General features: G+C 32.1%; 1 protein-coding gene across 12 annotated transcripts in view; it reads left to right on the forward strand.

The window, feature by feature from the left end:
* Nucleotides 1-3239: 3239 nt before the first annotated feature.
* LOC126727566 (uncharacterized) overlaps nucleotides 3240-13592 on the forward strand; it is a 43201-nt gene continuing 32848 nt past the window's right edge. For 2 of the 12 annotated variants that reach the window (XM_050433292.1, XM_050433291.1), the window contains exon 1: nucleotides 4822-5092. In XM_050433292.1, the coding sequence (XP_050289249.1) occupies nucleotides 4874-5092 (219 nt within the window). In that variant the 5' untranslated portion in view covers nucleotides 4822-4873. Of the gene's footprint in view, nucleotides 3522-4345; nucleotides 4756-4820; nucleotides 5446-5973; nucleotides 6272-13592 lie in introns of those variants that run through there. The other 10 variants (XM_050433297.1, XM_050433295.1, XR_007656276.1 and 7 more) reach the window with 9 other exon arrangements.

Consider the following 13592-nt stretch of genomic DNA (forward strand, 5'->3'; position numbering starts at 1 on the left):
GGTTTCATAATATCTTTTTATCAGTTTTATTTGAAATAATTTAAATTTCAGTTTTTTAAAATTAAGTTAGATTTTACCTTTTGTTTTATGTTATACATATAAGCTATTAGAAGCCTACTTTTTAACTCTTGTGGTCCATATCATAAATTATTAATTATTGATTCTAAGTTTTTCTAGCAAGAGTTAACTTATTGAGGTCATTATTTAGTGATTTATTTTACCTCTTTGATTACTTGCTAGTTCAACAAACATATAGTAACAATTTATGTGTGAGAAGCCTACGCAAGAATTCCAATTAGATCGATAAATGACTATTTCTATTCCAAGTTTAGTAAACTAGATTTCATTTATAAAAAATAAAAAAAGGTAGTAGACTTAGGTTTAGATTTCATTGTATGAGCAAGGGAAATATAGATCTCATAACAAATACTGGATGTTAGCTTCACTTAACATTTTCTAGCCTCTCGAGAGTTTGAATCTCAGAGAGAGAGAGAGATCAGCTTATTTAACTTTTTATTATTATTATTATTTTTGAAATTGTTTTAAAATATACTTGTACTTAAAAAAAAATAAATAAAGTTTTAAAAAAATGCATAAAAAGTAAAAATCGAAAGCTAATCAAATAAGTTGGACACAAATAAGAAAAAAAAAAAAAAAAAAAAAAAAAAGGAGAGTTTGAATATGTGAGAGAGGATGGGGGGAGGAGGGGGGAGAGAGAGAGATTTGATTTCTTTTATTTTTTAATTTCTTACTTTTAAAGTATTGATTGCCTAGAAACTAACTAGGGGATGAAAAAAGATTATTTTTGAAGATAAGGTGTTGGATTTCCACTAGTGAAAGGAGGATATGTAAAATCTTGTCAACTTTCTTCTTCTTCTTTTTTTGGGCTAAACTCTAAATTCATTAAGCATAAAAAGAAGAACAAGTAACAAAATCTATCTTCCAAGCTTTCCTACCGTAGCTGAGATGAAAGATACATATTACAACCATAAGGCCTATTAATACTTAAGTTCTAGGATGATTCAATAGTGTTAGAAAACATATTCTTAAGTTCTAGGATTTACAGATAGTGTCAGAAATAGACCAACAACTTAAAATACTTGACTGTGAGTGTGTGAGTACTAACATATGCTTCCATTAAAACTTATCGAGTGTGTACTATTGTTGCTTCTCTTTCAGATTTACTGTGGCTAACCTTGCAAAACAATTGAAAATACCAAATACCACAAACATTTTTTTAAAGATTAATTTGCTCAAAGGACAAAATCCCTTTTTTTTTTTTCCAATCCTAACTAAAATAACTACAAAAAGAAAAAAGAAAAAAGAAAAAAAAAGCAGGTACTTATAGAACCACTCACAAAAACTACATAATTTTTTATTTTACATAGTACATCATGTCCATGTTGAACAGAACCGCCTTACTCGACAAAACTGCCAATTATTCGCACTTTTTGTATAGACAAATGGTGAGATTAAAGAAATTTCTTAATAAATTCTTCAATAAAGTTTCAACATTTGTTGTTTTATTTCAATTAAATATGTTTGTACTTATTAAATAAAATAAAATTTCAACACTGAATTGTGGAAGTATCATTTTCAGGTACTCAGACAAATATCAAATTGACCTTAATTTGGTTTTTTCTAGGTTTGGTTTTACTAGTCATTGAACTTCAAACTTGAGCTCAAACTTAGTTCATTTAGTTAATGAACAAGCTTAGATGAGCATCTATACATATTAAATTTGATTTGTTCACAACTTGTCTTGTTTTACACCCCCAGCTACCAACCAAACATAGAGACTAAATTTGTCCAAAACATGCTTTGAACAAAAGGAAAATCGAGAGGGGATTTATGGAATTCAACTCAAAACTTGTCATGTATATATATATATATATATGCACAAAAATATAAAGCCATAGAAGTAAACTAACCAAATCCTCAACATATGCACATGAAGGGACCAAAATACACTGGTCAATAAATTACACTCATACGACGAGTTTTGAACCATTAATTACTTAAAAAAAGAAAAACATAAACATAAGATTTTATGGTGATGATAAACATGATCCACTGTGCTTAATGGACTGAATAGAATCAAAGTGGACAAAATGGACCGAATAGGACCAAAGTTGACTAAATGGCCTGAATAGGACTGAAGTGGATCAAAGTGGATAGAATGGACCGAATAGGACTGAAGTGAATAGAATAGGACCAGTGTAAACCAAATAGGGCCAATGTGGACTAAATGGACCGAATAGGACTAAATAAAACCGAATGAACTGAATTGGACTGAATAGAATGGACTAAATAGGACTGAATAAGACAAATTGGACCAAATAAGAATTTTGAGTGTCAATGGAGAAGAGGAGCTTATAAAAGAGATGATATCAAGTCATTGAGCTATAAGACTCTTGACCTCAAATTTTTTATGTGATAATACATTAAAATGGAGTATATGTTTATAACGTGGATTACTAACAAAAGACAATTATATTTTGATTTTTAAATTATAGTTTAAATAGTTACTTCAATCTCACAACTCTTTTTCCAGCAACTATTCATATTATTTTATCTTATTTTGCAATCATTAACTTGATTTTTGGTCTTCAATGATATAAAAAGTAAATTATAATTTCCTACATTCCCCTTAAGTTGTACATAGAATTTTTTATGAAATGTGCGACATGCAGAAATTTAATACAATTTTTAAAGTATTTCTTTAATCTTCCACCGGAAAGTTTTTTGTAATTTTGAAGTACAAGTAAATTTTATATATATTTATAGAGGAGGACCTCTGGTGAGTAAGGTTCTAGCGAGGGTTGGGAGTTTTACTTTTGCGCAAATTCAACTCCCATAAAAAATAGGGGAGTTGGAAGGTTGAGGAAAGAAGAAGAGGGAAGCTACATTTGAGAGGAGAGAGCAAGTCGAATAGATGATAGGATTTCCGTATTTTAGATTATGAATAAAAAGAAATTCATTGGGCAGCTACTTTCATCTTTTAAAAGTTAAAAAACAAATCCAAGACGGACCAATTAAATTAATTTCTTCTATCCCTTTATATGTATTAAAATACTTAGTATCTTAAAGAAAATAAAAATAAATAATTTGACCAGCGTATTGCACTCAAAGAAAAAAAAAAAAAAAAAAAAAAACCCAACCCGGCCCAATTAAAAAATTCATTTGAAAAGACTAAAGCCCAGCCCAACCCAACCCAACCGACTTTTTTTTATTTTCGCGACATCATAGGGAGAATCGAATCGACAGATTAGGGTTTTAAGAGAGAGAGGAAGATGTGGCTCTATCCACTCTCGATGCCGATGGTGACGGTTGAAGACGAAGGCCGTCATGGAAGGTCGCGACATGTGGACGACGGCTCTCACGTGGAAGGTCGGCACTTGTGGGCGACGCCGATGGTGACGGTTGAAGACGAAGGTGGCCACCTGTAGACATTTGGGGCTACAAACCACCCAAATACTCGAAAAGTGGCTCAATCCTCTCTCGATTATTGGAATAACAAGGTAAGCATTTCCCGCATCAAGGACTAATTTATTTGCTCGTTTCTTTTTTTTTTTTTTTTTTTTGTTTAGCTGTATCCATTTATTCGCTTAACCCAAAATTTCATTTTATTTTTTTTCGTCAAGAATTTAAACAAAGTTTTGAACCGATCCGCTAAGAATAAAATATTCTCAGAATTCCACATTGATACGACATGCTGCTTTTTCCATTCATTCCTTTGAGGATCAGTCGCGGTCTTACAAGATCTAGAGATAGTATAGACGAAGACGTTGCTTCATACAAATGTGTAAAAATTGCCAGTCGCACTTAAAAGCCGAGTACTCTACCGTTGAGTTAGCAACCCCCCAAAAAAAAAAATGTGTAGATCCAATCGGAATAAAAAATTAAATTTAATTGCACACCGAAATTAAAATAGTAAAATAGCAAAAATATTGAGTAATGAATTCTTCTTTCTTCTCTTTTTCTTTTTCTTTTTCTTTTTCTTTTTCGCCAATGAAGAATTATTCATTTAATTAGCGCTGAGTCTCAATTATTTATTTATTTCTTTTGTGTAGAGTAATTAATTAGAGCTGTACTATTGGTGAGAGTTTACATGTTTGTGTGTAGAATCTGAATTTATATTTAATTAATTTGTTATATTCTAATGAGTTTAATCAGGTTTATTTTTTAATTAATATATAAATTTGCTGTGTAGAATCTGAATTTTAATATATATATATATATATATATTAATTTCTTAGATTCTAGTAGGGTTGCTGTTCTGTTCTGTTGGTTGGTTAATTTTATTTATTATGCGTTTCTTAGAAATATTATTGTTGTTTTGCAGTTTGATTTGTCTTACAAACTTGTGAGGGTTGTTGGCACCACTTGGACTTTCCTTAGCCCTTTCTGGAGCAAGTATCTTATTTCCATGGAAATAGCAAAATCTGAAGACTTACGAGCTAACGAAATCTTTCATTGCATTAAACTGCTCTTCCAACACGAAACACGAAAGAAATTTTCTTCAGCTTTAGCCTTTCATAATCTATTTCTTCCACATCCACCTCGACCCGGATTGATCCCGCCTTCAATGATCCCTCCTCCTTCAAAGATTTCACTAGATCCCTCCTCCTTCAAAGATTTCACTAGCTCCCTCCTCCTTCAAAGATTTCACTAGCTCCTCTGGCAGGGCTTTCTCCAATGCGTCATTCACGTACGAGTGAAAAGTCAAGTCAAAAGTCTCCATCCACTCTCCATGATGCGGCTTAGGTGTTCTCAAAAAATAAGTATCCCAAGGCACACAAATGTGGAACTTGAGTTCGTTAGAGTCGGCTCCCAAACAAAATACTTTGTGAGGACTTACGAGAGTTTTGTAATGGGAGCCGACTCTAACGAACTCAAGTTCCACATTTGCGTGCCTTGGGATACTTATGTTTTGAGAACACCTAAGCCACATCATGGAGAGTGGATGGAGACTTTTGACTTGACTTTTCTCTCATACGTGAATGACGCATTGGAGAAAGCCCTGCCAGAGGAGCTAGTGAAATCTTTGAAGGAGGAGGGATCATTGAAGGCGGGATCAATCCGGGTCGAGGTGGATGTGGAAGAAATAGATTATGAAAGGCTAAAGCTGAAGAAAATTTCTTTCGTGTTGGAAGAGCAGGTTAGTGAAATGAAAGATTTTAAGGGGAAGAGAGGATTGTATTTGGAGGGATCAATCATCTGGGTATATATGGAAGAGGTGGATCTAGAAGAAGTAGACTATGAAGGGCTAAAGCAGAAAATTTCTTTGGTGTTGAAAGAGCGGATTATAACAATGAAAGATTTGAAGGAGCAGAGAGCAAGGGAGCTACGTCCAGAAGCAATAGCTCGGAAAGAGCTACAGGAGAAATGCTCTCGCATGTTTGCAGAATTCCAAGAGAAGATGGAGACAAATACCTGCTAGTGGTTGGATGACATTAACTTGCAAAACCAGATAAATGTGTACAATCTGCTTTAAGTTTAAATTGATAGCTTTTGGTCCCTTAAATAACTTGGTCAAACTAAAAACTAACATGTTACCGCTTCATTAGGACTAAATTACGTCAATTTAAGTTAGGTAGGGACTAAAATCGATCACTTGGGGTCTTAGAATTAGTTTTAATTTCAGGGGCTAAATAAAATCGCTCAATGAGCCAAAGTTTAGGAACTAACTTTGAAGTTGAATTACCATCTTTGTTTTTGTTGGTAGTGGTCTTATACATTCATCCAGATGCTTTAAGATCTTTACAACTTTTTAGCTTTTAATTTGTCTTATCTCATTGTTTTAACCTATGGAAGTGACATTCTTAAAATTGAGTCATGGGCAGTTGAAAAATATGTTAGATTCTTTTTATCTTTACTCTTGTTTATTAGTGTTACTTATCATGTTTATCCTTGAAAGTGTTTCAATTAGTCGCAAGAATTTAATGTTTATATTATTTCACTGAAATCTAGATATACCCAACCTCAGTTTGAACTACAGGCATCAGAATTGCAAGCTCAGGTGGAAGAATTGGTGGAATGTTATGTCCTCTTGTGGCAGTGGATTTATGTACATGATTGTCATCAAACAGCACCCATTGTTCTTTTTGAGATTTTCATGTATTTGTGTAGTGCCATTCCCTTTTGAAACTAAGGGCTGTGAATTGAGTGATACTGTATCTAGTCCAAAACATATTGCTGAATCGGCATGAATTAACCACAGAAAATTTTCATGCTCAGCCACTCTGTTATACAATGACAATTAACTTTAGCCTTCTGTTGTTTACTGAATGCTTACGATCTAAAAAGTTTTGCAGCTTTATTAGTCGCATTTATGCATCTGTCTTTTGCTCAAAACACATGAACTAAAGTAAGACTTTGCGTGTGTCTACTCACTTAATCACGTCACATATGATGATCCACACACTAGACATGAATATTGTTGGTGATTTTCATAGGAATGAATGTATAAGTTATAAAATCTCAAATATATATATATTAATTACCTGATAGTTAGGGGGGGATTCGAACTTGATTCTCTTAAAGAAGAGCCAATGTCATTGAGCTACAAGACTCTTGGCTATAAAAGCTTGAGTATATTTATTGATAGATATGGAATTTTTGTAGAAGGTGCCAGTATTTATACACTCTTAGGGCTGTAAGAAAGACCTTAGATAATCTTCCTTCCTGAATTTAATGTGTGGAGAGAGGGATCTAAATGATGCATAGCATGTCCATTGAAAACACCCCACCCATCACAAAAAAACAAAAACAAAAAAAAGGAAGGATACATAGTTTCAATTGCTAAAATTTTAAAATGTAAAGGTCTTTTGTTACCAAAAATTGATAGTCTGGTGCATTGCGTTTAAGGAGGTACATAGGTTCTTGATACACTTTGTGATGCTGCAATGTTCTGGATGTTATGGGTTAGGTTGGTTCTGTGTGTAGGCAGGGTTCAATTTGGTTGTCAAAAAATTGGCCAATGATGCTTTCTATAAGAAAACTTGCTGCAAGTGAGATGCAAAGACATTTTCTTTTGCACATAATTGTTGGCTTTGATATAGCTTTTGGAATTCAGAGAAGACACTAGAAGTGAAATTGCTTCTCATTTGTATGATATTTCTACAATGGTAAATAGTTTTTAACTTTGCAAAATTATTAAAGTGAATAGGTCTGTTGCTAAGAGAAGCTCCTGACTGTGCTCCTAAAGCTTTGTTAAATGTTGCACGGTCAACATGTTTTGATAAATGACTTGGTGATTACATACAACGAAAATTCATAACCAACATTTTATCAAGTTTTGTATCATGTGTCTGATATTCACTTAAATATAAAAAGGTTATTTTCAACCAAAAAAAAAAAAATTCAGAAGGGTTAAACTTTAAAAACCTTATTTACTCTTTAAGTTATGTTAACATTCAAGTATGCCCTCCCATTGACCCTTCTGGCCGTTCACAACTTCTAATTTCTATTCTTGGTCCTAATAATAAAATACATACGTCAATTTACACTTATTATATTTGAATAGACGTACTAGTTTTTTTTATTTTTTGGGTGAAAAGGAGCTTCATTAAAGAAAAGAGCTACAGGCTACAGCACCAGTAAAGGCATAGTATTGGCATGGCACTTTACATAGTACACACCATTGGCATCGTTAGATACAAAAGAAGAAATATCAGGCGATGGAAGGTTGTTAAACAACACAAGTGTTTCCTGCTGCAAGCATCCCTTCTTAGCTAACGCATCCGTGCAACTATTCGCTTCCCCAAAAATATGGTTCACTTGCACCTGCTGGAATCTGGTGAGTAGGGACCTACAATCATTTAAAAGGGGTGAGTAAGCTCTGTTATTAGGCATCGAGCTAGACTAAACAATATTCACAACAGATCTTGCATCAAGTTCAACTTCTAAATAGAGGATCCCCATTTAGACTGCCAATAGCAAGCCATCTCTAAGGGCCCAAAACTCGACCTTACACTTGTAGTAAAGCCAATGCCTCAACTGAAACCTCTCAACCATGCTCCCCTGTGATCACAAATTAACCCTCCTCCCCCAACAATTGCCCTTGTGCTCTTTTAACTATGAGCAAACTGAAACCCTTTAGGGTAGGGCAACAATTTGACTAATTTCCCCTTGTGCTCTTTTAACTATGAGCAAACTGAAACCCTTTAGGGTAGGGCAACAATTGCCCCTAACTCCTTCCTTTTGACCTTTATATTGTAATATATTATTTAAAATTTTAAATAAAACACTAAGAAAAAAACATCATGTAAAATTGAATATTCTTGTAACTATTACGGGAATTTCCTATTTTTCTATGCACAGTGATTACATATTATGTTTGAACTTCATTATTTAATAATGGAGCATAAAATTGGGTTTGATTATTAACATATAATATCTAAGTTCTTTCAAATAGATTCTCATGGACATTCTCAATGTGGCAGATATGAATCAAGTGTACGACAATGCTTCAACTTGCTACGATACTTATTGCCAGAAGAATTTTTAGCCTTTTTTTTTTTTTTCTTCCTGTAACACTTTCTTAATTTACTTCTTGAGAAAAAGAATGTACTAATGCACCTTTGGTTAAAGATATAAAATTGCTTGCCATTAAATAGTTTTTTGTTTTTGCTTTTTTGTTTTATTTATTTTTTTTGGTCAAAACTAATGCATCCACTTTTGATATTTTGGTCATGTGGCTATGGTTATCAAGATGTTTTTGAAATAAATATTGGGCTTTAAATAGTGACCATACAATGTCTAATAGGGCTTTATTATGCCTTTTAGCTATTTTGTTCTAGTATTGTGTACAGTAAAGTTAATATATTGTCCCATTGCCTTTTAATAAATCTTCTAATCTCCCTACAATTTGATCATAATATCTTAATATTTCTTCCTAGCTCATCTTCAACTCCCTCTTTGTACTCTTGAAAATTTTCAAAGCTTCAGATTTGTACATATTAAATATATTTGTCTATAACAAGAAAAATTATCTATGAATGCAACAAAATATTCCATTCACGTCTACTAAGATGATACAATCCATTAATTTTAGTTTCCATGTTAAGATCCTATCATGCTTCTCAATTAACACTTTTCCAAATAGAAAACGAACATCAAATCCCTTTTTAGTTTTTATCCAAGCAATAAATATAAATGAGATTATGTCTCATGGTGGGTGCAAAAAGTACATCAAACATAGAGAAATTTCCTCTCTAGGTATTATGATTTTACATTTTCAATGCCTAACACATTGCATGTTAGGCTTAAAAAGCAACTTGTTCATAAAATGAATGTAACTAAATGAAAATGTTAATATAGGTAAGTGGAAATACAATGAATGATGAGATACAAAATGAAAAAAAATTGTTTAAATATAGGGTGGCTCTTATATTTGAAGAAATATGAGTAAGAGTCGCCTAAGATTGTTTGATCATATGCAAATGAGAGCAATCAATGCACCAATAGGGAATAGTTATGTAATTCTTCTTAAGAAAATCAAAAAAGATAGAGTGTGATTTTGGATAAGATAGAATGTAAAAGAAGAATACGTATGGTCGCTCAATTAATCTCTTGAGAATCCATGGCTTTCTTCAAAAGTTTTGTGACTAAGACTTTATTCTTTTGTATCTCTGTCTCCATCTCTCATTGTCATCCCTTCCTATTCTTTCTCATTTACTCCCATGAGCACTAGTGTCATTTATTTATTTATTTTTGTGGGTTTATGCACATCTTATTATTATCTCCAAAATACTTCTCAATCTCTCCTCACAATTATGGCTTGTTTCCCTTTGGCCTGTTGTCATCCTTATTTCCATGGGTAGGTTTTCGTTACCTTAGTGTGAGGTGGATAGCCAATATGAACCATGGATGTCAATACCGTACCGTACCGGCCGGAATATACCGTACCGGCCAGCAATCCGGTACACTCGACCCCCCTGTTTCGTACCGGAAAAAATACCGGCCATACCGGTCTCGTACCGGCCGTACCGGCCAATTTCGGGCAATACCGGACGGTACAGAAAAAATTTTTTTTTTTTTTTTTTTTTTTTAAGTTTTGTAATTTTTGAATTTTTGTTAGGACAAAATGGTAACTTATTTGTATTAACTTATTAGTATTATTTGTTTTCTTAGTATGCAATGGTAACTTTTAAGCTTTCTATTTTATTTTTTTATTTTTTTTTTCCCTTTTAATTGATACTAAAGTTTAAAACCATGAATAACTAGTTCTAAATTGAGGAAATATTTTATGGTAAACTTTTATATTTATTATAATATATATATACACAAACACATACATACATACATATATATATATATATATATATATTTATAAATATAAAAAATAGCGGTAAACCCGAAACGGTACACCGGTATTGACTGGTATCCGAAATATATCGTACCGGTGGCCAAACCGGTACGGCCTCCGGTACGGTATTGACATCCTTGATATGAACCCCTATCCAACACTTATTGTGGGTGATAAGTTTAAAACCCTATCCCTACCCTCCTCATCCCTTCCTCATGGATTTTTTTTTCTACCCCATTTGAGATAGGATACATAAATACCTATAGGACAAAATCAAAAATTTGTCATCCCTAATCCAACTAAAACATCCAAATCCAAATTTTATCTTACCTAAATCAAATCAAACCAACCCAAAACTAATGAAATTGGTTTAGAGTCTTCAAATCCCAACAATCAGGTTGCACTTATATCCATAAAGAATTTTATAATTCAATTGGTTGTATATTTTGGTATTTACGATCAAGAAATATTTTAGGTTTCAAATCCCTATGTAAATGTCGAAATATTTTTTATTTATTTATTTTAAAGAGTTGCATTTACACCTAGGAAAAAGTATTTTTATAGCAAAAATTAAATTGAACTAGGTTTGCTAATAAAAATATCAAGACTAAAATATAATTTGCACCATTTAATTTTGCCCAAATTCTATTTAGCCATGTAACTTTTATTATATCTAAAGTGATATTATTTTAGGTCATTTTTATTGGAAAACAAATTATATTCATCTATTGTGTTTTAATCAGAATATCCAAGATTCAAATCCCCAGTCTCCTAATTATCAAATTATCAACAACAAAATATAACCAAGAAACTTAAAAGTAAGTATTCTAATATTTTATGCATTACGAGCTACCATAGTTTACCAAAATCACCGTTTCAAACAAATATTTAAAATAAAAAACTTGTCTTAGTAAAATCTCTTTGTAAGAACATATCTTTTTTCTCAATTGAAGTATGACATAAAATATATGTATTTTATGCATGATGATCGATTTAGATCCCAAATATATAATTTATGGTTTTTTGGCATTTAACTTCTTAATAAAGAAGAAAAGTTCTAGAGTAAGGACAACTATGGAATTTCTACTTTTTCCAATTACAAATATATATATATATATGAATACGTGGGGTGAGTTTTGTAGATTGGAGGAGTTTCAACATAGAAGTAAGAATTTATTATTTTTGTCAATTTACTATTTTAACCTCATTTTTAAGTTTTAGGTATGGGTATTTTTGACAATTAAAAAAACAATAACTAACTTTCTTTTACCAATTTACTATTTTATCCCTATTTTTAAGTTGTTGGTTAATTAATTTAGGAATATTTTTGACAGGAAAAAAGCAATAACTAACTTTCTGAATCCTCTTAATATATACAAATAAAAAAGTAATAACTAACTTTCTTTTGCCAATTTACTATTTTATCCCTATTTTTAAGTTGTTAGTTAATTAATTTAGGGATATTTTTTACAGGAAAAAAGCAATAACTAACTTTCTAAATCCTCTTAATATATACAGATAACTCTTATAAAAAAAATAATAATATAATTACGATATGCTATTATTATTATTATTATTCCAAGAAAAACTTATTAGGTATGGTATGACTTATGAGTCAACTCCAGCAAAAAAAAAAAAAAAAACTTATTTTAACCAAGATAACTAGTACAAAATTCTAACCGTGCCTAGCTATTATATTATATAACCTTTTTCACATCAAGCTAGAGTGCATATATCACAGATCTCACCTCTAACTTATATATCATAGTCTACCAAATCACCATTTTAAAGTAAAAAGTTGGTCCAAGTAAAATCACTTCGCAAGAAAAAATCATTTATCTCAATTTTAGTATTATATTTTTAAATAACCATGCATTTCATGGGTGATAATCGATTTGCATCCTATATATACATTATAGTTTTGTTTTCTCAAATGCATAATTTATTTGCCTATTAGCAATATTAATTTTCCATTTGTCTCCTTTGTACAACATTGACAACTAGAATTTGAAGGATGAAAAACTTGTGGGAATCCAACATATATAAGGCTGAATAATACTGAAAAACTGGCCTAATGAAGCACACTACTATATTATAAAACTCCCTTGATGTGTTGAGAGACATTTTTAATTTGCTCAAAAGAAAAGTAGGTGTTGGGAGGTGTACCACGCCTCGAAGTCCAGCCCACATGCAATTATATTTTAGGATGAAATAGGTGAAGTAGTTTAAGTACAAAAATACCATTCCTAAGTAGTTCAGCCCACATGCAGACTAATTCTTCTGCATGGTGAGGAGTTCAATCTTAAGAGACGACTGGTTGACCGTAATGTGATATTACATTACATATTATTGTAATATTATATTAATATAATTATAATATAATAATATAACATTATATTATTTAAAAATAAAATAAGATTAAAATGATGAAATAAATTTTATAATTTTAAATTATAATAATGCTAAAAAAATTAAGCTTGTGTCCAGTAAAAAATTTTATTGGACAAGTTAGATTTTGGATACATGTCCAAATCTTACCGTGTCTAATAAAAACATTTACTGGACACAAGCATTGCCCATTAAAATAAATGGTAAACTCTTGCATCAATTTCAGAGCTTAAATACATAGATTATGTGTCAGCCACTTGTGGGTTTCTTTAACAGCTTGTCATTTTTACACTTTTATCTTCACTGATATCTTACTTTCAGCTTCATTTAAGTCACCAACTTCTTACTGTTTACTGATGGAACAAGTGAAAAAAACAACCAAAAAAAAAAACCTGCCAAGATCAGTAGATTTGGATTCTCTTCAATGGGTAGTAAAGTTTTCTGCATTAAATGATGTAATACTTGTAGACTTGTAGTTAATACGAGTGGAGAGTGACATCATGAGTGACCGACCTTAAAGTACTTAGTTTATTTATGACCATAAATACCCTATAGTACTTGTCTTGGCTAGGGCTATCCAGACCCAACCAAAGTCCGACAACCCGGCCAAACCATCATATGCTGACCCGATTTCGGCCCGAATCGAAGGTCCAGTTAGTCGGCGGCAGGTTTCCGTTCTCAAGAATCGACACTAGTGGGTCGAGTGGCGGGTTTGCTTCTCCAAAACCCTACTCCTGAACCCGACCGAAGTTGTATAAAAAATTCAGCCAAATCCTGCAAAATCAAGCCAGATTCGGCAAGATCTCGACCAGATCTGGCTAGATTTAGTGGGATTTAGCCAAATCCGGCCAATTCCAGCAATTTTTAGTGAAAAATTTCAGATTCCAGCAAG

The sequence above is a fragment of the Quercus robur genome, chromosome 5 (genome assembly GCF_932294415.1).
Source record: "Quercus robur chromosome 5, dhQueRobu3.1, whole genome shotgun sequence".
Lineage (NCBI taxonomy): Eukaryota > Viridiplantae > Streptophyta > Magnoliopsida > Fagales > Fagaceae > Quercus > Quercus robur.